This window comes from Rhinolophus sinicus, chromosome 12 (assembly GCF_057876585.1).
Source record: "Rhinolophus sinicus isolate RSI-liver-muscle chromosome 12, RSI-T2T, whole genome shotgun sequence".
Lineage (NCBI taxonomy): Eukaryota > Metazoa > Chordata > Mammalia > Chiroptera > Rhinolophidae > Rhinolophus > Rhinolophus sinicus.
In genome coordinates this window covers 9835645-9860228 of record NC_142512.1, presented here as the reverse complement: position 1 = coordinate 9860228, position 24584 = coordinate 9835645, and the positions used below count along the sequence as shown (strand labels likewise).

The 24584-nt window shown below is 43.3% G+C and overlaps 2 protein-coding genes across 10 annotated transcripts in view; both read left to right on the top strand.

Annotated features, from left to right (window-relative positions):
* Positions 1 to 12887, top strand: part of MYOCD (myocardin) — a 92251-nt gene extending 79364 nt beyond the window's left edge. For all 3 annotated transcript variants that reach the window (XM_019755277.3, XM_019755276.3, XM_019755279.3), the window contains 4 exons: positions 1653 to 1796; positions 2837 to 2965; positions 4886 to 4943; positions 7018 to 12887. In XM_019755277.3, the coding sequence (XP_019610836.3) occupies positions 1653 to 1796; positions 2837 to 2965; positions 4886 to 4943; positions 7018 to 7589 (903 nt within the window). In that variant the 3' untranslated portion in view covers positions 7590 to 12887. The remainder of the gene's footprint in view (positions 1 to 1652; positions 1797 to 2836; positions 2966 to 4885; positions 4944 to 7017) is intronic.
* Positions 12888 to 18794: 5907 nt separating this feature from the next.
* The window catches only part of ARHGAP44 (Rho GTPase activating protein 44), a 171166-nt gene continuing 165376 nt past the window's right edge, over positions 18795 to 24584 (top strand). For 3 of the 7 annotated variants that reach the window (XM_019755263.3, XM_019755264.3, XM_019755259.3), the window contains exon 1: positions 18821 to 19216. In XM_019755263.3, coding sequence (XP_019610822.3) covers positions 19164 to 19216 — 53 coding nt within the window. In that variant the 5' untranslated portion in view covers positions 18821 to 19163. Of the gene's footprint in view, positions 19217 to 24584 lie in introns of all 7 variants that reach the window. The other 4 variants (XM_019755260.3, XM_074320484.2, XM_019755258.3 and 1 more) reach the window with 4 other exon arrangements.

The window sequence follows — 24584 nt, the reverse complement described above, 5'->3', positions numbered from 1 at the left end:
ATGCCAGGCTCTTTACTAGTCTCTGGGGACTAGTGCTGAACTAGCCAAATAAAAATCCCTATTCTCATGGGAAAACAGAAATAAATTTTTAAAAAATAAGTAAAATACGTAATGGATTAGAAGATGATACGTCTTATGGAGAGAAAGCAGAGAAGCGGGGTGAGGAGTTACGAAGTTTGCAGACATAAATTAAGTAAAATGGCCAGAAACATTTGAGCAAAGTTTTGAAAAAGATAAAGGATAAAGCCTTGTGAATATTTGGAGTAAAGGCGTTTCCGGCAAAGGAAGGACAGAGAGTGCAAGGGCTCTGAAATGGGAGCATGCGTAGAATGTTCAAGTATCAGAAATGCAGTGTGGCTGGAACAGAATGAGAGTAGAATTGTGGGACATGGCTCAGAAGAGTAAGTAGTTCAAAGACTAGAACAAGGTGATCATCAAAGTCTTTACTTTGTGTGTGTAGCCAAATAATTATTAGGAACATCTATGTAAGTCTATCTGGGAAAGAAAATTATGTTATCCAAAGGTCTTGAGAGCGATATTATTAGAAAGGGAATAGGAAGAAAGCTCACATTAATTGCATTGCTGCCATGTGCCGAGTATTAAGAGGAATGAGTATGAGTAAACTTGCTAATTGTCGCAACACCTTTTGAGCTCCAATTCAATACTCTTTATTTGCCACTGAGGAAAACGAGGCTCATGGAGGCTAAGCCAGTTGCCCAGGGTCACACGAACCCCTGATTATGGGATTCTAAAATACATGTCTTTTTCATACTGAATGTTCTCTGTCCTGGGAGTATGAGGTGTGGCCGTAGATAACGAGAATACTTTTCACAAACCTACCCAAACAACACATGCAAATGAATGATGCTCACCCCTGAGTGGGCACTTTGAGAGGAGTTGGGGCTTAAATGCATTATCATCATCATTGACAACATTTATTGAATGTATAAATGTGCATAAGTGTCCTAGGCAACAAAGGTAATAAAAGCAACTCTTGAAATACAGCTCTGGACCATAAGACCTTCAATTCTAATGATACCAATACTCTCAAGAAGAACTAATGTTTGTACAGTGATCTAAGGTTTACAGAGCACTCTTTGAAGATATAAATGATTACACGATAAAAAGATAAAGAGCAATATAGGATAAGAGTACTGATCTGTGCTTATGACATTAAACGTTGCACAAAGCATTGTAATGGGGGCGGGGGAGACAGATTGATCACAAAGGGCTAGAAAAGTCTGGGAAGATTTGGGGAAGGAGTTGGACTTCAGAAGAAGTGCAGAGTTAAAAAAGGAGAGTCAGGAAAAGGGCATTCGTGTGAAAAAAGATAGGGAGGTAGAATGTACAGGGCATACAGAGAGAAGGTCATAGAGAGGTTAGTAGAACTTAAGCTTGCAGAAGGAAATAGTACTTGACTGTGGAGTCTTGAACACGTATCCTGGGGAAAAGCAGAGACCCTATGCTATGGATATTTGAGAGCCACTGAAAGGTTTGGGGCAGTAGGTGACACATACAAAGCCAGATTTGAGACTTTGGTGATGAAATTTAGGGAGGTGTGAAAAGATAAGATACCAGGACCAGTAGTCTCAGCAAAGGCTGCTTTCAAGTATGCCACTGGTGATCATTTAATTTGTTGCTTCTTTCTTTAGAACTCAGGGGCTCATGATGGCCATCCTCCAAGCTTCTCTCCCCAGACTTCCAGCCTCCACCCCTCTTTCTCCGGAGCCCAGGGAGACAGCAGTCATGGTGCTGGGGGCAACTCTTGTCCCAAAAGCCCAGGTGTACAGCAAAAGGTAGGCACCTGGAAATAGGCTTAAACCTGGGATGGACTTTGCCTCTTCTTTCTTCTGTGGCCCTGTCCTCCAAATGATGAGGTTCAAAGGCAGAAATAAAGGACATTTTAGATAGAAACAAATGCCCTTGAAAAGGCCTGAAATGGATGTACAGATGTATGTTAGGAGGTACTACTCCAAGGAGTCATTTCCTGGAGTCACCCCAGAAGTCACAATGACTAGAATTTCCATGCTGTGTTTGTGAAACAACATGGCAAACAAACCAGTTTCAGTGAAGTTAAAGATTGGACGAACGAAGCATGGAAACACAGTGCTGGGAAAGACGGAGGTACATGGATCTGGGGAAAGGATGGGAGGGATCCAGAAAGTTGGGGTCACAGTGCAATATCTCTGCAGAAAAAGGAAGAGATGATACATATCAGCAGGAAGAAGAATCGGGGATGTGAGGGACCCAGGGTGTGGGGAGTTCCAAGCAGCAGTGAAGAGCTAATAAGAAGGAGCACCCCCAAGACGGCCATGACACAAAAGTGCTACATACCACAAGTCAGGGCAGGGCATGCTTTGGGGACAGAGACCCTGAAATGTCCCAGGCACTCCACAGAACACACTCACATTACACAAGGCTGGTTCTTGAAGAGATCCCCCAACAGTGCCTCCAATTCTCCTCAGTACACCCGGTTAGGAATGAAGCAGCCTGGGGAATAAATTACTCTGGAAATTCCTGGATTGATGGACTTCTTTGTATTGGACTGGACTCTTTTACTTGATTTCCTTTCATCATCTTGATTTCTTCTAACAAAAGAGGATGCACCTTAGAGGGGAAATGAATCTGTGAGGTTCCCATCCTAAGATGCCTCCAGCAATAAGTGCGGAGTGTTATGTACTATTGTTAATATATTGGATTTGTTTTCTAAGCTCCAGCTCTTTTCTTTTTTCCCTCAAATCAATTTTTCCAAAATGTAGCCTGTGGTTTCTAAAACAGAAGCAGTACCATTTCTGACCCAGGAACTGATTGTCTTTTTTGCATTTTACTCACGCAGATGGCTGGTTTACACTCTTCTGATAAAACAGGGCCAAAGTTTTCAATTCCATCCCCCACTTTTTCTAAGTCAACTTCAGCAGTTTCAGAGATAACACAGCCTCCATCCTACGAAGATGCGGTAAAGCAGGTAATGGCCTAATTTGTTCTTTATTGAAGAATAAGCTGGCTAAAATTGACTTTGTTTTACTTCATGTGTGTAGATTCTGGTACTGAATACGTCTGGTGCCTCCCCACCAGAGTGGGCAGTGTGTCCAGATGCTAACTGTAGAAAGGTGTCGCCTGTAGACAGAAGCCGTGTGAGGCCAAGCCAGAGAAGAGCTTGGTCTGGGCACCCAGTACCTGGACTCAATGCCAGCTGGGCCACCAGCCCGTTGCCATTGCCACTAAGGCTGGGCAAGTGCTCAACTTCTCTTATATGAAATAGGGCTGGTATCTACTTTGTAAGGATTCTATATAATGTAGCACTTGCCATATTGTCCAGGCACAAGATAAGTCCTCAAATATATGAACGCAGTTGTCAGGGTGACACTTTCTAAGGTTCTTCCTAGCTTCAAAATTCAGTGTTCCTGGCAAAATAGTGATGGCTGTTGAGCTGAATAATAATGGAGGTTCATTGTATCCTCTACTTTCGTTTAGGTTTGGAAATTTTAAAAATACAGAGTTAAAAAAGCAAAGCAATCAATGATCTTATACACCAAATGGCTCCAGTTTGAATAAGGTATCAGCTAGTCCTTCATACGTGCACAGAAGATCTACACCAGTTACTGTATACGGGTTTCCCACAGAGCCAAATCAGCCTGCATGCAGTTAGGTTTCGCTCGATTTAGAGAGTATTTTAAATATTAGGAGATTTTATGCAAATAAGTAGGCTCTCTTGTTTCTGAAAAAATTAGGAGATCTGGCATCTCTGAAGCCACATTTCTGCCAGCCGCCTGAAACAAAATAGCCACGGCCTCCTTGGACCACAGCATGTGTTCTACACTCTGCCCCACCCTCTTGTTCTGTGTTTGGCTCATTTCCGTTACCTACTAGACCCTCTAGGCATCTAATGCCTCCTGGACTGGCAAGTGACTGGTTCTCTGAGCAGTGCTCCCATCCGTATTGATTATTGATGCTGTGTTTATTGGGACGGGGCTCTCAGAGGAGTGAGATGGCTATGTTCCAGTTCTCCTCGTTTCCTGTCTGTGGTGTCTGTAAACAGCAATTGATCTTTCACGATTTCAAAAGAAAAGAAAAAGGCCAACCAAAGTGGGCTTCCATAAATAAGACTCTATTTAACTCAGATGAGCCAGAGGGGAGGGGTGTTTTCCCTACAAGTGTGGACAGTTTCCACAAACTATGGCCATGAGGAACTGGAGAAATATGGGTCACATCCACAGCACCCAATCAGGAGGCAGATCCACGTCACTTCAAAATGAGAAAAAGGGCCAAAAATCTTTAGCCAGTTACACCCGTTTTCATGGCAGTATTATGCACAATAGCCAAAAGGTGGAAGCAACCCAAGTGTCCATGAGCAGATGAGTGGGTAAACAACATGTGGTCTATACGTACAATGGAATATTAGTTAGCCTTCACGAGGAGGGAAATTCTGACACATGCTACAACATGGACGGACCTTGAAGACATTATGCTAAGTGAAATAAGCCAGTCGCCAAACGAAAGATACTATAGGAATCCACTTATATGAGGTTTCTAGAGTAGTCAAATTCATAAGGAGAGAAAGTAGAATGGTGGCTGCCAGGAGCTGGGAGGAGAAAGGTATGGTGAGTTGTTGCTTAATGGGTAGAGAGTTTCACTTTTGCAAGATGAAAAGAGTTCTGGCGATGGATGGCGATGATGGTTGCATAACAATGTGAATGTACTTAATGCCACAGAACTGTACCCACTAAAATAGATGGTAAACTTTATGTTGTGTATATTTTACCACAATTGAAAAATTAACTAACGAACCTAATTCAAAACTCCGTGGTGCTACTTCTAATAATTTTCTACCCCAGAGGTAGCCACCTTCTAACTTCTCTGTCCTCCTTTGGTTAATTTGCAATAGCAAATGACTCGGAGTCAACAGATGGACGAACTCCTGGATGTCCTCATTGAAAGTGGAGGTAAGACTGCCTTGTGTCTTGCCCATCGGGATACTCTGCACCTGTCCTCAAGGGAGTACACCCTTAGGACTAAGGTCAGATGCTCACTGTAAATTGGACCCAAAAGTCTGTGGGTAGAATGGTCACTTCATCTGAGCTTCCTGTCCTCATTTGGAGCAGATAAAGGAAGGCTTTCATGGATGATTCCTCACTGTCTTTGTCTCTTTGTCCTGGGAACATTTTCACCAATCATTTTAACAGTTTTCCTGTTTCAACTCAGTCCTGTTTCCCTAACCGTTTTCTCTTGCCGTGCTATTTCTCTGTAATGTTCTAATCCCAATGTCCCTATCTTCTTAATTATAAGAAGAAGAAAGCAGATAAAGCAAGTTTTGTGCTACCTATTCAAAATGAAATTCAATTAGTAATCTCCCACTGGATGGCCCATTCATGCTTAAATGTCATTCAAGCTAGCAAGAAAAAATGAAGCCGGCGTATTCTTTTTGCCTCCTTTTAAGTCATTCATTTATTTATTTTTCAAAATGACATAGTATCTACCTCGAATTTGAAACTACACAAATGAATAAGATCACATAAGGAGAACATGTAGATAGGAAAAGATCCTCACGTGTGAGCCCTTAAATAACATTTAAAGGTTCAGAGAAGGGGTGTCCAGGCTGTAAGCTCCATGTTGCTCTGGACCAAATCCCCACCTTTGTGGAGTCTGCAGTCTGGTAAGGGAGATGGACAACAAATGAGTGAACAGGCAATTCCTCCATTGTAACAAGAGGAAAGAAGAAAAAAACAGGGAGAACATCTTATAAGTTTTATGATGAAAGATGAGAAGGTTCATCTCAGACAACCTTGTAATTTTAAGAAAGTATGTGGCAGGTCAGCAAAGAGCGAGTGTGCAGAAGAGGACCACGGGAGATTTGAGGGAAGAAGAGAAGTTATGAATCAATCATGAATAAAATGAGTTTTCTGGAGAAACATGGTGGGATTGCTAGGCAGTATTTAGTGCCAAATGTAGGCCTAACATCATGAATTTAAAGTGAAACCAGTCAGCTTCATTGTATAATTTTTCTCTTACAACATCCAGCTGATCCAGGCCAGGTTCAGAGAAAACAGATGATAAGATTCAGACAAGTGTGGAATTTTGCCAAGGGAGAATGGTGGAAGGAGAAAAACACAAAGAGGATATTGATAAGAGAGTAATGATAGTGGTGGACCAGAGAATATAGGCAGGACAAGAAAAGAAATGAAAACCAGAAGGGGCTGATGGATGGTGACAACATAGTCAGTAGATTAGACTCCAAGTGCCTGAACAATCTTTGTCGTCAGGAAAGCTGGAGGAATGGGAGGGGATGGACTGAGGGTGGGAGATTTTGGTTGAAATTGAGCTTTCAGAGGGATGCAGTATTTGGGGATGACAAGGTCCAGGGTGTGTCCAACAGAGTGAGAATGGAGGAATCACGGGAGTTGAGGGTGATGGGGGTATCAAGGAACTGAGAGGCCAGCTGGACGGTCACTTCTGAGGATGCTGAAATCACATACAATGACAAGAGTTGAAATAGGTACAAGGCAATGAACTGAGCAAGAGTTTTCAATGGATGAGGAGGAGTGACCAGGAGGCTGGTGGGGGGTAGCGGGGAGAGCAGCATGACCCTCAAGAACACTGAGGAGTTATAAGAAGGTGGGGGAGTAATAATCAGAAAGTAGGCGCAGGATGGCACCCAGGAAGACTCATCTTCTGGCTCTGAAATAAATGAGTCCCCCCTGAGGGTATAACAGAGGATGCAGTGTCCTCAGGGGACAGCCAGGTGTCAGTGAAGGAGCAGGTAAAGGAACATGCTCTGAGAGTTTGATAATCACACACTGGAACTTCCAGAAAGAAAGGATTTGGGAAGAGACCAGAGGGAAGAAGAATTGGGGATACATATATAGAGCAGTCTAGGGATGAGACAGGGTGATCAGCAATGACCAGAGAGGCATAGCCATCTCCTCTATTTCAGTGTGACTCATTCACTTCAAAGTTTCATTTTGTGTGGCATGCTCTATTTGAAGTGATGTAACAATTCCCATTGTGTTTTACCAACAGAAATGCCAGCTGACGCCAGGGAGGATCATTCATGTCTTCAAAAAGTCCCAAAGATGCCTGGGTCTTCCCGAAGCCCTACTGCTGCCCTCCCCAAGCCCTCAGCCTCCTTTGAACAAGCATCTTCAGGAGGCCAGCTCTCCTTCAATCACTATGGCACAGACAGCGATGAGCACCTCGAAGTCTTATTAAATTCCCAGAGCCCCTTGGGAAAGGTGAGCGATGTTGCCCTTCTAAAAATTGGGAATGAGGAGCCTTCTTTCGATGGGATAATGGATGGATTCTCCGGGAAGGCTGCAGAAGACCTCTTCAATGCACATGAGATCTTGCCAGGTCCCCTCTCCCCGATGCATACTCAGTTTTCACCTTCTTCTGTGGACAGCAATGGGCTTCAGTTAAGCTTCACTGAATCTCCCTGGGAAACCATGGAGTGGCTGGACCTCACTCCACCAAGTTCCACACCGAGCTTCAGCTCCCTCACCACCAGTGGCCCCAGCATCTTCAACATTGATTTCCTAGATGTCACGGATCTCAATTTGAATTCCCCCATGGACCTTCACTTACAGCAGTGGTAGAAGGCAAACATGCTAAGGAAGATCAACAGGAGTTCCATGGGGGAACGGACACAACCATAAATACGTATATTATCCAAAAGAAGGAGGAGGAGGAAGAGGAGGAGATTAAAAAGAAGCAATGGAGACAATCATCAAGAACAAATAGGAGTCTTTTTTTACACGTATAAAATGTAATATTTACCAACATTCAATGACTGTTATTGACTTCAGCAATGCATTTAAAAATGTGCTTTCTCAGCGCAAGAATGCAAAAACAAACAAACAAAATTTATTTCACTGCCTTTTCAAACACCAGTGTTTTCTTCTAGCCCATATGTTTTTTTAGGCATTGTTGGGGTATAGTCTCACCTGTAAGCTTTTCTCATGAATTTTTGGTGTACTGTGGAAAGAAAATGTAAACTCTTTGGGGAGTACAGGGAAACCAGTCTATCAAAGGTTATGGAAGGCATACCTGTGATAGAGGCAATTCTTATCTCTCCATTACCTGTCTTTCAAAATACAAGTCAGGCCCAGTTTCAGTTAGGGAGTTCTTGAGATAGAATAGAGGGACAGTAACAATCTATTCCCAGGGAAGCAAAATCAACTCAGCGTTCCTCGACCACAAAGATGCCCCATTGGTGTGGTTTCTACTCCTGTACCCATGACTCTGTGGTCACTGATAAAAACTGACCTGCATTTGGTCCAGAGAACCCCACCCAGAACTTCCCTCTTTCTCAGCCATTAGTCAAATCACTCCCTCTGTCTCTGTGGTGACAAGCATGGAGAAACAGGGAAGAACCTCCGGACATGGAAGGCTCTCTAACACAATCCCCTTTAGTTCCAAAGACTAGTGATGACCACCTAAGTAGATCAGAAGGATCTCTCTAGCCTCGGGAAGTTGTATCAGGGATAATTCTGACAGAACTATATGTTTCACATATAGGGATAAATACCATAGGTTACTGTGACAGAACTATTTGTGGAGATCCAACTTCTTTAGGGTACGTGTTGTGGGGGTCCACCCCAGTTTATCTTTCTCCCACTCTTCTTTCAAGATACCAAGCCTTTCTTGCTCCTGTTTTGAAGATCTTTCTTTTTCTGCCCTAACGTTGGGAGAAGACTTCTCAGATCTAACAAGCTGACATACTCCTAATAAAGCCATATTTTAAAAAACTAAAAATCCGGGTTCTCCTGAAGAACTCATTCTTCACATGCATAATTTGCTACAAAACAAGTTGAAAGAATGTCTTTAGGAAGAAACTGGTGACTTGGCCCATCAGTCCCAAAGCTCATTCTTATCCTTCTTTCATTTACAGCAATCGTTGATTTCAGTTGGTCTGGGGAAATTGGAAATCATCATATGGTAAAGATAGATATGAAATATATTTACAAGGAGAGAGTATTTTAGTTATGGGTTTCTGAAAAAAATACAATTACTTTGAAAATGATGGAAGGAAAAAAGACAGTGGTCTTATGTGCATTCCTCATTACCTCTAATGCTTTTACTGAGAGTTGAAAAACAAATGTCAGGACAGTCTCTCTAAGGCTCATTGTGGCTCCAACTCACTGTTTTTATAGTGTTGCATGCTGTAGAAAGTAGCTATTGCTGGGGTTTTTTGTTTTTGTTTTTTATTTAAATCACTAAGACACTGTTTTCTTCTTTTGTAAAAAATGTTGTTCACTGTGCACTTATGGAGAAAATAACCAAAAATGTTGTGATTTTAGAAGTTCTCTTTTTGATAAACCAAAGATTTAGAAGTCATTCCATTGTTAACTTGTAAACTTGTGTGAACTGTTTTTGGTGACTGCTACTCTGAAAGCTGCCAGATCTTATTGGGGATGGGGGTATATATATATTTATGCATATGTGTACAGATATATACACATGTGTATGTATGCGTGTATATATATATATGTATATATATATACTCATATACACATGCATGAGTATATTTACATACACGTGTGTGTATCTTGAAAAGCAGTGTTACAGAGTTCTATACCAAAAACCTTTAAGCCTCAATCTGCTGTGAAATGATACTTGGCCTTTCTCACTATGAGTTTCTGATTAATCAACCAGACTACACATTGCCTCTCTGTGTATGACTAATGGCCCCAGCCCGATGACTCACAGACACTTGCTTCCCATGAACAAGCTCATCTTGACAATGAATATGGATGTGAAAAGACAGAACAGCTTCACCATTAGTAGCTGGAAATGGTAATACAGTCTCTCATGGAAGAGCATAAAGGATCATAAAACTCGTTTAACATTCCTTGATCTGCATTGTGCTTTAAAAGATCCACATGGTAAATTTTTCATTTTGCTTTTATGTCAGTCATCAGACCAAAAATCTACAGGCAAAATTACCAGACTTTTCTTTGAAAATGAAGCTATTGGAAAGAAACCCTTTTAACACATTCCTCACATTTGTTTATTCCTCAGATGTTGAAGTTCTATTTGGATCTTGACAAAGCTTGCTGGTCAGTACATTTTTTATGTGTCATGTTGTGTGATTTGTATGTTATCCCGGCCCATGCACACACCTTATTTCCTTTGGAAAACAAAATCATAGTGTGCCTACTCTGAGACTCTGATCTGAGTGTTAATTATTTTTTCCTTTGGGTATTTTGATAATATCGGAAGGACTAGACATGGTTAGGAGGCCTCTGTACTTTGTAAGTTCCTGCATTTTTACTGGGATCTTTTTAGAATATTACCTGGTACTGATGTACAAGCTTCACAGTTGACCAAACATGGATCCCATTTACGACTGCAAACCAACACGCTTAACACAGATCAGGCCCCTCGATGATCGGTCTCAACCTCCTCCCACAGTCTCCATATAGCATATTCATTCTGTCTCTTCATGGCTCGGATCTGAGATTTGTGGGATAAAACTGGGGATGATTGGGAGAAAACTGATGAAGCTGGCTTCTCTCCGTGGATCAGATAATCCATGTTAATTCATCTGTCTCCTATTGGGGATTTTTATTTTAATTTCTTTTAAACTCTTAGTTATATCCTTTATTCTGGCAACAAATTGGGCCTAAAAGATGTACAGAGACTTATAAAGATGGCCGCATTCATGTTTCTTAATGCTCTTAGAGCCTGAAAATAACCACATGTGGTTTACTTAGTGCTCCTGGAACCCCCATGGTAAAGCAGATCTGCAGCCATTTGCAGCCATTTTGACTGCAGTCCCTGCTGCTGCAGTTCCCTAGGTTCCTACTTACCCAACTGAGTCAGAAAATTCATTTGTGCAAATGCTTTCATTAAGCCAGTGCTCATTAGTAGTAGTTCTGCTTCTAACAATGTTATTGATATGACACACATTCTATTATAAGGGAGAGAGAGAGGGAGGAGAAAGAAAAAAGGAAGGAAGGAAGGAAGGAAGGAAGGAAGGAAGGAAGGAAGGAAGGAAGGAAGGAAGGGAGGGAGGGAGGGAAGGGAGGGAGGAAGGAACAAAGGAAGGAAGGGAGGGAAGAAGATAGGTCCCAATTTCCTGATCTATGAACCTCTCAGTTCAGCTAAGATATTGAATGATGGAAAGTGAATCACAAATTTTTAGATGAGAAGCCATGCTTAACAATGCAATTACTGCACCAGTAAATGAAGAAACCAAGAGTCTCCACCTGAATAGTAAAGGGTCTGGGGACTGGAGGCCTTTGCTATTCAAAACATTTATTTCCAATCTGAAAAAAAGAAACAATAAAAACCTATCCCGAGCATTTGAGACAGTGCTTTCAAAAATTATTTAAGCTCTATCAGCTCTCCTATAAACAGATTTTTGTCTAACTGAAAACTCCTGCATCAAATTTACTCATCCAATGGATAATTCCTTGATGTCTAACCTGTGTGAATCACACAAGTCCTCATGTATCCGACACCAAATTGACTCAGTAAGGGTGGTTCCGATTTTGAGTGACTAGGGAGTTGCAGTTGCAAGAACATTGGGAATCTCCCAGTCCTCAAGCCAGAGACCCTTTAGCTGTGATTTCAAAAGGGTCTTCATTTTTCCAGAAGGGAGAGCAGAGAGCTCCTTTTTAGTTAAAAGCTATGACCCACACTAACCTTCTTGTTTCTTTCTCCATGGTCAAACAGCAGCAGTATGGCACTTGGAGATCTTTCAATATCTCCATCACTGAAAGCATTTGTGAGAGTTTTAGGGTTTGTTTTCATTGCCAGATACAGAAGCCCCTTGAAAATCAGGGAAGGCAGAAGGAAACATTTCCTCCCTCATCCCATATCCTCAATCTTCATAACAAGTTCTCTAGACAAAAAGAACTCGTAGTGGAGGGGAGCTGTTTCTAGGTTGAGCCTCCATCCTTTAGCAGAAAAGCTGCAGAGTATGAAGGCAGCTCAGCCTCCCCCTTGGGCTTTCGCAGCATTCCTCACAGTGGGAAGCCCACAAAAGTTGGCACACTATTTGCTGTCAGATATGAGAGAACTTGGAGTGAAAAGAGTCTGGGGTGTTTGTTTTCTTATAAATCCAGTATAAACCAGCAGGATGGTTCTAATGTTGAAATTGCTAGTGCTTTATTAAATGGATGATATTAAGAGACAGAGTCCAGGTCCTGCAATAATATGGTCCTATAGTTCTGAGAGTTGCTAGGGTTGTGTTAAGGAGCTGGGTTTGATTCTGAGAATCCACATTTCCAGAGGACCCCAGCCAGGTAGAGACTATGCATGAAAAGATTATTTTAAGACTCGAAGCAATCTGGGAAGAACTATGCTATCATCTGCCAGGGAAATTGTAATAGGATTCATTGGGTTCAATTGCATATGAGTAAGTTCCCTTCTGATTCTAGGATTTGGCCATTTCCTCTAAGGATTAACACAAACTCCTGCATGTCTCCTGTGCTTATTTTAACCACCTGCTGGTAACATGAGTTTCTTATAAATGGTTTAACAGTTCCTGAGTGTTTATGGGAAAAGGGAGTAAAACAATGTGGACCCTGCGTGCTATTCTAATGTTTTCCAAAGGAAGGGAACCCACACTGTTCCCCAGAGTTCCTCTCCAATGTGCCTACAGTGAGAAAAGAGGGCAGTGCCTTGCTGGGTGCTTGGAACCCTCTCTTGCTGGAACACAAGGAGGTGCTTTGGAAAGAAATCAAAAGACCAAGCATACATTCTCTCTGGGGACCCTGTGTGGTGGTGTTTTCATGTTGGTCTCCTTTGCTCAACTATACATAACCAGAAAGAAATGTGGGTTACCAGGAAGAGAAAAGAAGCAATGGCTAAAATACCAAAGTTGGCATGTGTTCTTTTTTAAAAATATATATATATTTTTAAATAAAACGTTTATTTTAAAAAGAGATGTAAGCACTTTTCATTGATTATATGATGTACCAGGCACTGTGCTATGCCCGTTAAGTATTTTATTTCATTTTATCCTCACAATGGCACCATGAAGTGGTACTATTATATCCCTATTTTACATGTGAAGAAACTGAGGTTCAGAGAAGCGGGGTAAGTTGCTTAACATTACACACCTAAAATATGGCAGGGCCTGTAGTCAAACTTTGCTTATTTCCACAGCCCCTGATCTTTCACTCTGTACTTCTTGCCTGTACTTACTACCATGTTTCCCCAAAAATAAGACCTAGCTGGACCATCAGCTCTAAGGTGTCTTTTGGAGCAAAAATTAATGTTAAGAGCCGGTCTTATTTTAATATAAGACCAGTTCTTTAATATATCATATATCATATCATATCATATATCATATCATACCGGTCTTATATAATATAACACTGAGTCTTATATTAATTTTTGATCCAAAAGATGCATTAGAGCTGATGGTCTGGCTAGGTCTTATTTTCGGTGAAACACAGTACATTATTCTGTTCCTTTTGGGGGGTCGGGAAACAGACTCTCAAGCTACATATCTGCCTATTAAAATACATGCACACACACAATTAGTTAACCCAATGTTTTCATCAGTTTAGCAACTAAGCAAACTGAATCATATAGAATTGGGCTTCAAAATGACCTATAGGATATGTACAGGCTTCCAAAGTAAGACCCGGTTTTTATCTACTTTGCTCTCCTAGATATATTCCTGTCATTTTCTCATTCATGATTATATAAACCATATGAAAGAACTGAGATATTGTGAAAAGAGCCCTGAAATGGGTGTCTCAGGCCCTAGTTTAGACTAGAATTGGTCTTGTTCCCTGCTATGGCTCTGCCTTTTCTGCTTTGGTCTTATTTTCTGATGAGCTCTCCCCATGTACCATGTTTCCCCCAAAATAAGACTGGGTCTTATATTAATTTTTGCTCCAAAATATGCATTAGTGCTTATGTTCAGGGGATGTTACCCTGAAAAATCATGCTAGGGCTTATTTTCCGGTTAGGTCTTATTTTCGGGGAAACACACGGTAGGTGCCATGGGAGGAAAAATAAAGCAGGATATGGGGTGAGAATCATGAATGCTGAGGCAGTGAGATTGTGATTTTAAATAGGGTGTTCAAGAGAGGTTACACCAAGAAAGTGACATGTGAGCAAAGAGTTACTAAGAGGAAAGGAAATGCTTGCAGGTAAGCCATTGTTTCTTTGTTAAGCTCTCCCCCTCCTACCCCAGTGTGTAAACACCGGTGACCACCATATCTGAGTCTCTATCAACCTGGCTAACACCATTCATTAGCCTTGATTCCCTGAGACCCCACCCAACTTCTGGAAACACCAAAGCTTCTTCCAGTGATTTTTTCTGCATAAACAGCTTTTCTTGACTCAGCTATGGACTTTCCTAAAACCTCCCAAAGGTTCACAAAGCCCAAACAAGCACCATCTTGCTTTGGTCTGTCCCGTACATCTGGCTGAGGAGCCCCAAACCTGGCATTAGCAACAGCCAGGCTTGGTTCATGACTTGGCCTCTCAAGGCACCTCCAAGCTCAGTGTAGGTGGTGGCTATCTGCAGATTGCCTTGTGCCTCATGCCAGGTGGCCCGGGGCAGGGCACAGACTCTGGCTGAACTTGGCCTGTGGTGCGTCCTCTCCCAGGAGGCCCAGGGACTGGCACGCCTGGTTTGGACCCAGCCAGAGCAACACCCAGCCGCCTCTGGGCACAGCACACCCAAAGGGCACACTGGGCAGGCACCAGAGCCCTGCTAAGGTGAATCCTGCTCTGTTGGGTCAGCCCCAGCATAACATCTGTTCCACTGCATTCATCACCAGTCCTCATAACCAATCAGCCTGAGGGTTAACCCCTCCTACTGACAGCAACCAAGGCTCAACTATAACAGGAGGGCATGCACAACCCACACAAGGGACATACCTGGAGCACCCACATCAGGTGATAAGGGAGGCTGCACCACTGAGCCCCACAGCACGCCTACTACATAAGGCCACTCTACTAAGAACAGGAGACATAGCAGCCCTACCTAATATATAAAAACAAACAGGGAGGCAGCCAAAATGGGGAGACAAAGAAACATGTCCTAAATAAAAGAACAATGCTTCAGAAAAAGAACTAAACAAATGCATACAAGCAATCTATGAGATGCGGAGTGAAACACTGGTTATAAGAATGCCAAATGATCTCAGGGAAAACTTCAACAAAGAGATAGGAAATATAAAAATGGAAATAGAAGCCATAAAAAAAAACAGTCTGAAATAACAAATACAATAACTGAAATGAAAAATACATTGGAATCAACAGTAGATTAGATGAAGCAGAGGATCAAATTAGCATTTAGAAGCTAGGGTAGCAGAAAACACCCAAACAAAAAAGCAAAAAGAAAAAAGAATCCAAAAAAATGAGGATAGTTTAAGGGGCAGCTGGGACATCAAGCATATCAACATTCACATCATAGGGGTACCAGAAGGAGAGGAGAGAGAGCAAGGAATTGAAAACCTCTCTGAAGAAACAATGACAGAAAACTTCCCTAACCTGGCGAAGGAAATAGACATACAAGCCCACAAAACACAGAGTCCCAAACAAGATCAACCCAAAAAGGCCCACACAAAGATACATCATAATTAAAATGCCAAAGGTAAAGATGAAGAAAAAATCTTAAAATCAACAAGAGAAAAGCAGTTAGTTACCTGGAAGGAAGCTCCCATAAGACCATCAGCTGATTTCTCAACGGAAACTTTGCAGACCAGAGGGATTGGCATGAAATATTCAAAGTGATGAAAAGCAAGTACCTTCAACCAAAGTTACTCTATGCAGCAAAACTATCATATAGAATCAAAGGACAGATCAAGAGCTTCCCAGACAAGAAAAAGCTAAAGGAGTTCATCACCACCAAACCAATATTACAAGAAATCTTAGAGGAACTTCTTTAAAATGGAAAAAAAAAAAAGATAAAAAATGTGAATAATAAATTGGCAATAACTACATATCAATCAACAATTACTTTCAATGTAAATGAATGAAATGCTGCAATCAAATGATAGGGTGGGTGATTGGGCAAGAAAATAAGACCCTTACATATGCTGCCTACAAGAGACTCACTTTAGATTGAAAGACACACACAGACTGAAAGTAAAGGGATAGAAAAAGATATTTCATGAATATAGAAACAAACAAAAAGTTGGGTAGCAATACTTAATACCAACCTGCCTGCCTCCAACCAAAGTTTTGACCATGGGAAGGTGCAAGACACAAGCCAGTTTCTTAGAGATACCCACTGTAGTAGTCAGCTTAGACTAAATTACACTGCAGTAACAAAAAAATCCCCAAAGCTCTGACTTACCACAACAAAGGTATATTTTTCATGTGGGATGAATAGCCATAACTCTGCTCCACAGCAGCCCCTAACTGGCTCATTGCTGGTATTATGACAGAGTGAAGAAAGGGATAGGATCACAAAATGACTCTTAAAACTTCTGCTTGGAATTGACATAAAGCGCTTGTGTGCATATTCTTATGTCCAAAGAAAATCACACAGTTGATCTTGCCCTCAATGGGAAGATGAAATATAATTTCTTTCCAAAGGGATAGAAAGTAAAATTTTTGAACAATAAAAAAATCTGCACATTTATCGTCTACTTTTCCTCTCCTTCTCTCCCGTCCCACTTCCCTCTCATCATCTTTAACATCCCACAACCTGTGGGTTCTTTATCTAGAAGAGGCAGGATAATATATTCTTCAAACTTACTATTTATGGCATAGATTATTAAAGTTCCAAAGCCCATATTCTTGAAACTCAAAGCCCTTTTCTTTAAAAACTCTCTTCTCTCACATGTGCTTCTGAAGCCTGCTTTGAAAGATCAAAAGAGAAGACTTGACACTCCTTTTTCTTTTTTCTGCACTGTCATCTCTTCTCTGGGTTAGAAAGCAGAGAAAACTCTGGCTGCTTCCTGAATAGAGGAAAAGCTCAGGAGATATGTGAAGAAGCCATTAGTTAATAAAGTATTATTGGACCACACTCTAGCAGGGTAGGCTGTCTTTTGTGGAGAAGCTGAGATTTTTCTTTTAGAACTGAAATGTCTTAGGATTGAAGACAGAGGATGGATAGAGTTGTCTGCCACAGTCCTCTAGGACTAGTGTTGTCCAATAGAACTTTCTGAGATGATAGGTATAATCTATATCTCTACTGTCCAATACAGCAGCCTCTAGCCACATGTGGCTATTAAGCATTTAAAACGTGACTAGGTGACTAACGAACTCAATTTTTAATTTTATTTAACTTTAGTGAATTTAATTTTCGATAGCCACATGTCGTGGGTGGCTACTATATTGGACAGTTCAGTTCTCTACCTTACCAGAGATATTAGGTTGGTGCAGTTTAAAGTAATTGCAGTTTAAAAGGTTAAAAATAATTGCAAAAACCACAATTACTTTTGCCTCAACCTAATAGTATTGCTAAAAGTCATACAGTGCCCTTAATGTCTCACTATTATTTATACATATAAAATCATGTTGTGCCTTGGCTCTTTAAAAAATATCTCAAAATGGAAACAATTTCAGTTTGTATACAAATTACATTGACATTATAGACATAGCACAGTCGGTTGAAAACAAATAATGCCTTCACTTATTAATTTACTAGAGTTCCCTGACCTAATAAGCAGAGGCTAAATCCACAATTAATTAAAGATATCATGTTCATTCAGCCAAGACATGCCTCAAACCATCTTTGTTCAGCTGGCCAGCAGGATACTTACAACCATATTTAGGACATCTTGCATCTAAAACCAACATATGCAAAATATCCCATTTCGAAAACGTTCTTTCATTTATTAGATTAGTAATTCTGTTGTAGGAGAAGCATTTTCTCTATTATGCTAACTATGATTTTATTTGTAGTAAATGAATTACATAGAAATTTGTTACTTGATTATTGACAATTTAACAAATAGTTATCTATCTGCTATCTATTGGGCAGTATCATTTCTCTGTCAGAGATAAGGAAACTGAGGCACAGAGAGGATACACTTTTTCCCCTAAGATTATAGAACTGGTATTTGGAATTCTAATAGATGAACTCATATCTGTTTGATCCAAAGCCCCTACCACCCAACAATACTACTCTTACTTGATAACGATGAAACATAACTTCAGTGACCTGTTTTTTTCCTAAGGACAGAGCCTGCAGAAAATTACAATCCCTTTTCCAAGAGCCAACTGATACCAATGGGATATTGCTGTGTAAGATGCTCCAGGCCGGCCACAGGTGATGTTCCTTGGTCTCCTGGCGTAGAAGGAAGATGTGATTACGTAGCTCTAAGACTGGAATTTAAGCCGTTCAAGAAAGTTGTCCCAGTCAGATTGGGCCCATATATAATGATAGTGCGATGCCACTATCTTATCCTTCTATTTGGCTTCAGGTTACCTTTTGGGTTCGGTGAAAATTAAGACTCAAACTTCTGGGATGCATGCTCTGCCTGGTTCAAAATCTGACCGTCAACCCCTGTGCCCCAAGAGTAACCCTGCACCTTCACATTAATCAGGTGACCTTATGCAATTTTATGAGTGATGTACCTTCTAGCATAAATCTTCCTCCTGTGAATCCAAAACAGCAATGCCTCACATTCACTTAAAATACAGCGAAAGACAGATGTTCACTTTCTTTATTTGCTGTTGTATTCTTGGTTCCATTTTGCTATTTTTAAAGGAGAAAATATTTCCCCTCGTAGAATGCTAATATGCAAAGACTTTGGCGACTCCATTTTCTCCCACCTCCGCACCCCACGGTACTTGCAAACTTTGGACAGAGGAAAGGTGGGCGCCGGGATGCGAAACTACAAGTCCCAGAATGCACGGCGCCCTCCGCACAGGCGCAGCGGCGACCACCCGGCCAGCCAGCCAGCCAGCCTGCGGAGACTCCCGGGTCCCCGCGCGGGACTGGGGCTGGGGGCGAACATCCTGGGCGGACCTGGCCGGCGCTGAAGGCTACCCCAGGCGTTACTATGAAGGTGCGGCGGAGCGCATGAGGAGGATGCGGCAGCAGGCGCCGCGGCGGGAGGAGGAGTAGGCGGTGGTGCCCTCGGGAAGGAGCCGCGCGCGGGCCACAAGGCTCCCCGAGGCTCCGCATTGCCGCTGCCGTCGCCCGGGAGGCTCCACACGGGAGCCATGTAACCCTGCGGCGGGCTCCGGGCTGCTCCGTCCTTCCCCAGCTCCCGGGCTAGCGCGGCAGCGGGGCCAAGATGAAGAAGCAGTTCAATCGTATGCGCCAGCTGGCCAACCAGACGGTGGGCAGGTAGGTCACCCGCTGGCAGCCGCGGGCCGGTGCGCGCCTGCGAGGCAGCGTTCGCCAGGGCGCGCAGGTGATGGAGCCCGCCCGGCCTCCTGTCTTCCTTCCCTCTGTCCCCGCCGTCGCTTTCCCTGTGCTGGCTGGTCCCCTCGGGGCGCCGCTCGCAGGCGCGACCCCTCCTCTATGAACTTCCCAGACCTCGGAGCCTTTCTCATGCTCTGCCTGCTGCTACCGGGCTCCGGTTGCCAAGCGCAAAGTGTGACGCATCCTTCACCTGCGTCCCCAGCTGCCCCTTCACCTCGTCCTCCCTGCCTTTCCCCGGGAATCCCTTCTCCCTTTGCTAGCGTAGCTTCCTGGAAACAGGTGTTTGCTCCGATTGTGCCGGAGGCAGCTGAACCGCAGTCGCTCTCCGAAGAGTCCTCCCCTTCGCCGAGTTCAGGGCTTCTCAGGGGTCCAGGGCAAGTGTTGGGCCTGGTCGGCTTGGCAGAGCTGAGCCTCCCTCCTGCCGTGTTTGTTTTCTGGGACTGTGACTGTACTGGATTCTGTATCTCTTTCCTGGCTGGGTTCGTTAAGGCGTTAGGTGGTGGAGAAAGGACCCGAAGGGGTGGGGGGGAATGGGGGCAGGGAAGGAATGGCGCTGCTGTCGGCTTGGTCCTAACACTGTTTTCAGTGGAGGGAGAGAGGCTGCAGAAAGGGAGGCCCAACTCCTCAGGAAGATGAGATAAGCAGAGGATCACAGCCAGGTAGGGGAGGAGGACAGAACCCCCACAGTCAGAAACAGCCAGACCCTAGGAAGCTACAAGACCAGCCCCCTGTCATCACAGTGCAAATGGGCTACATCTGGGCTACTGTCTCCAGGAGCGGCTCTGCAGCATGCTAAAATCTATTAACGTTACATAAGGATTCTGGTGGGTCTCTTCCAAAGCTAGACATACTCTGAACACAGGATTGTTAGGTAGAAGGGATTTTTCATGGAACTTCTGCTCCTAGGGAGGGATTTCCATTGCCGCTGTGGCAAAGGAATTCAGGTGTGCAGTTCTAAAGCCAGTAGAAAGCAGAGAACCCAGCCTTGGGTGCAATTCAAGTGCAAGCGCAACACCTCCGGGGCTCTCCATTAGGTTTACTGAGAAACCAAATACCTTTCTTGGGTGGGAAGTGGAGCCTTAGCTGGCATCTGGTAGGGTGGGGGTGGGGACATCTCTGGGGAATAGGGGACACTGAACTCCCATGTAAGCATACTGCCCTAATTACAGTGGGCATTTGAGGGCAGGGCGTGCAGTGGCTTCTTATGCTTCCAGGGACTCCAGATGGCTTCCAAGTAACAATGTCTAAAATTGACTTGGATTCATTTTCCTTTCCCAAACACATGTGCTGTAACATGAGGGAGAATTTATGAATAGCAGAGTCAGATTAGCCCAGGTTTCTGGCATGGTCTTGCCACAGATATAGCCTCATGTGGGCTGCCTTTTGATATATTGGTTGCTGAAATAGTGTTTTCCTGTATTGGTGTTTAGTAGATGACAGTCAAGCTGACCTGTATTAAGGTCTTGACTTCTTCATTACCCATCAGACCAACCACGTGATCAGTAGGCCCCTGACTAGAGACTTGGATTGCTGGTTCCCCTTGGTCTCGGGGTTTCAGTTCAGTGCTTGAATCAAAATGTTGCAATGTGTTTATGCTTCTTCCCTAGCCCCCCAAACACAACTCTTCTGTCCCTTTTCAGAAATTGTTTAGAAGTGGTAAGATTTGTGAGCCTTGAACACAAAACCTTGTTTTTCACCCTCATCTGTGGAGGGAATGATGAAGGGCGAGGGGAAATTGGGTTTCAGAATCTGTGGTCTTATTCTTGGAAGTTCAAGCAGCTGGTCACCAAGAGGTCCCTTCCACTTGTTTATTGGAACTCTGGTGGATGCTGGCTTGTGGATGAATTCTGTCTCTTTATGAGACGGCATCCGTTGTGTCATGCAGCAGGTAAAGTGATGGCCAGTTCACTATTGTGTGTCACTAATATGTTTCCATTTTAATGACATTCAGAGTGAACCTTTTAAAGCAAAAATCAGTTCATGTTACTTTGCTGGTTAAAAGCCTCCGACAGCATCTCATTAATTATACTTACTGTCCCAGATCTTTCCAATGGCCTACAAGACAGTGCCTGACTTCACCCCCTTTGTCTTTCCATACTCATTCTGTTCCACCTGCCCCTCATTCACTGTGCTCCAGCCACAGTGGCCTTCCCTGGCCCAAGCACACCAAACTCATTTCCATCTGGGGGCTTTATTCTTGCTGTTTTCCCTCTTTCCCTGTCTGGCTGAGCATGTGCTCTTCCATCTGCCTCTTCCTCATCACTCAGGTCTTAGCTCAAAGGCCTCTGAGAGGTTCTCCCTCCCCATTCACTCTCTAGACCATTGTCCTGTTCATTTTTGTCACATCACTAACCTCTCTTTGAAATGCTCTTATTTTTTTTTCATTTTTTTGTTTTCTTGTCTGTCTATCCCCAATAGAATGCATTGATCACCATTGTATGCTCAGTGTGTGTGTGTGTCTGTGTGTGTGTGTATAAATATATATATATATGTGTGTATATATATATATATATATATATATATATATATATATATATATATCACAATGCCTTAGACAATCGGAGCTCAATTCATGTTTATTGACAAGATTAAAACAGTTTACCTGGGTTCACTTGGGTAAATAAAAGTGGCACCCATTTACTTTATCTTATTGAGACTGTAGTGAGGCATGATCCTAACATTGCTTCTTAATTTCTGAATCAGTAGAAGCAACAGCATTGGAAGTTTGGAATTTAGGTGTGGAATTGGTAGATCGCTTTATGGAGTTGCTTCAGCAAGCCACTGGGTTCTTGTCCTTTTGTGTCTTTGACGTGAGGACTTTCTTCTCTGATGGAAGAGAGAGATGGGCTTGAGGGTTGCTCCTACTCATAGCTCCTCTCCCAGCTCATCTCCCACAAGGCGCACGTTCTGGAGTTCTGAATATACGAGTAAAACTGCTCGGGATGGGATTCAGTCACTTTAACAATGTAGGAATTGCCATGCTTGAACGTACTCTACGGAGTTTCTAGTGTTTTCCCTTGATGCACTCACATCTGAGTAGAGAAATTGTCAGCAACTGTGAAAAGAGTTTATAAAAACCCATTCCATTTAATTGGGAAAGTTTCATCTCCTCCTTCGTCTGCTTCTCCCGTGTTTGCATACGTTCCTTCCCCTCTCTGTCCCTTCGCTTCATTCCATCCCTTGGGAAGCATTTCCTGGCCCTTGGAGACGGGGCCACTGTGTGCCTAATGGTTCAGAGCAGCACAGGCTTTCGAGTGAGACAGATCTGGTTTGTTGCTTACTGACTATAGGATCTTGAGCTTAACTCTCTGCACATCTGTTTTCTCATCTGCACAATGGGAATAATAAGGGTTGCACTGTAGTAATGTGGCAATGCCAATACGAGATTATCCCTGAAAAGTGCCGAACACAGGGTCAGCAGTGGGAAATGCTTAATAAACAGTAGCTACAAGTACCTTGGGGCACTTGTTGTGACTGTTATTGGGTTGTATGCACTGTGGCATGCACTATTCATTCATGCATTCATTCAGTAAATATTTACTGGGTGCTTGCTGTGTGCCAGGCACTGCTCTGGTTTAGGGAATATTGCAGTGCAGAGTAAGAGAGTCCAAGAATTCTTCTGGAATCTGTATTCTAAAGGCATGCTATGGTTATGTTGTATTGTAATTTTTGTCTTTTATTATTTATCTTTCCCACTAGACTTTAAGCTTCTTGTGGGCAGGGCCAGTTCATGGGCAACTGAATGAATGAGTGAGCAAAAGGTCTGAGTATCATCGACAGGGAAGTAGTGCGAAGTAGTTCAAAGATGGGAGAAGCTCCTCGCACGGCCTCTTTCATTTTTGGTGGGAATCAGGATTCAGAGGAGTGAGGCACAGCTGCAGTGCTGGGCTTTGGCAGGATAGAGCAAGATCTAAGGGAGAAATTAGTTCTTGCATGACTTATGATGCCATTTTTTTTTCCTTCAAGAGAATCTCTTGGTTGCTGGGGTAAGAAGCACCCTGAAAGTGATAGAGTGTGTTTCTTAGAAGTGGCATTTGGTTTGTGTTGGGTGGACTAAAGCCCTGAGCTGGAATTTAGAGACCGGCTAAGTGAAAGAGAAAATGGAGGTATAATCGCCACCTTGATCTGGTGAGGAAGATATTTTTTTCAGTCTGCACAAAGGCAGTCACAGCAGCCCCCACCACGGAGGGCTGTGATGATGTTAAAGGGAATGGGGCTGACACCAAGTCCTCAACCAGCCTTTGATAAGTTCACTGTCATTTCCTCTTCTGCTTGCCCATTCAATCCTCTAAAAACATTGGCTTCCTAAGTTTCAAGGGCTCTTTAGAAACTGATTCAAATGGCCACTGCCCAGTGATGGTTGAAATGGACTCTGCTCTTGTGCAAAAATGGGTGATGTTTATGGTGCCTGAGAGTAGGCGAGGAACTATGGAAGTGTGGGAGGGGGAGCAGGACTGCTGGGTTGGATGCTTTAGTTTTAGACGCTGAGTTGGGGAATGGAAGACAAAGTTTTGTCTACAGAGCCTATTTTCCATTCCTAGACTGCTCAGCATGCAACACAGCATGCAAGTGTGCTTGCTTTCCAGTTCACAGCTTAGGTGAGCATCATTGCTGCTTTGCAGCTCCGGACACAACCGCAGGGTCCAGGCATTGGCCACTGGGACCAAAATAGATGCTGAGGATGCAGCAGCCTCTAGGAGGGCTGGTGCTGCAGGCATTTGTGCTCAGGTCAAAGCAGCTGACACCAGTGAGGATCTTTTCCTTGAAGGTTTCTCTGAGACACTGCCCTGCCCATCAGTAGGCCTCCTAGGAGCCGTGACCCAGTCTGTAGCCTATCAGGGAAAAGTCAGAACCAGTTCCACTTAGTCATCGGACTGCTTCGTTCCCAGCTATTAGCTCCCTGAATGTGCGTTAGGCCATCAGACCAACACAGGCCCTGCTGCATCTTCCTGTTACCTCAGCTGGGCCAGGCAGACCCAAACCAGTCCCCCAAGGAGCACTGTGCACATTTATTAGGTCTCAAAGTGAAGTTTTTCATTGGAGTTTTATGGAAGCCATGCCTTGCCACCTGCTGTAGTGTATATATGTGAGAGATAACAGAATGCACCCACCAACTGATGAGTGGCCTACAAATCTGGAAAGAATGTTCTTTGCTCCTATCGTCTAAGCTCCTTATTGGGCAGAGCTGCCGGCTTCCAGCCTGCTGCTGGGCTGCACTCCGCAGTCAGCCCGAGGCTGCCTGGATTTCCTGCAGGATACCCCAGACCTGCAAGTCATTGTGAGGGAGCCA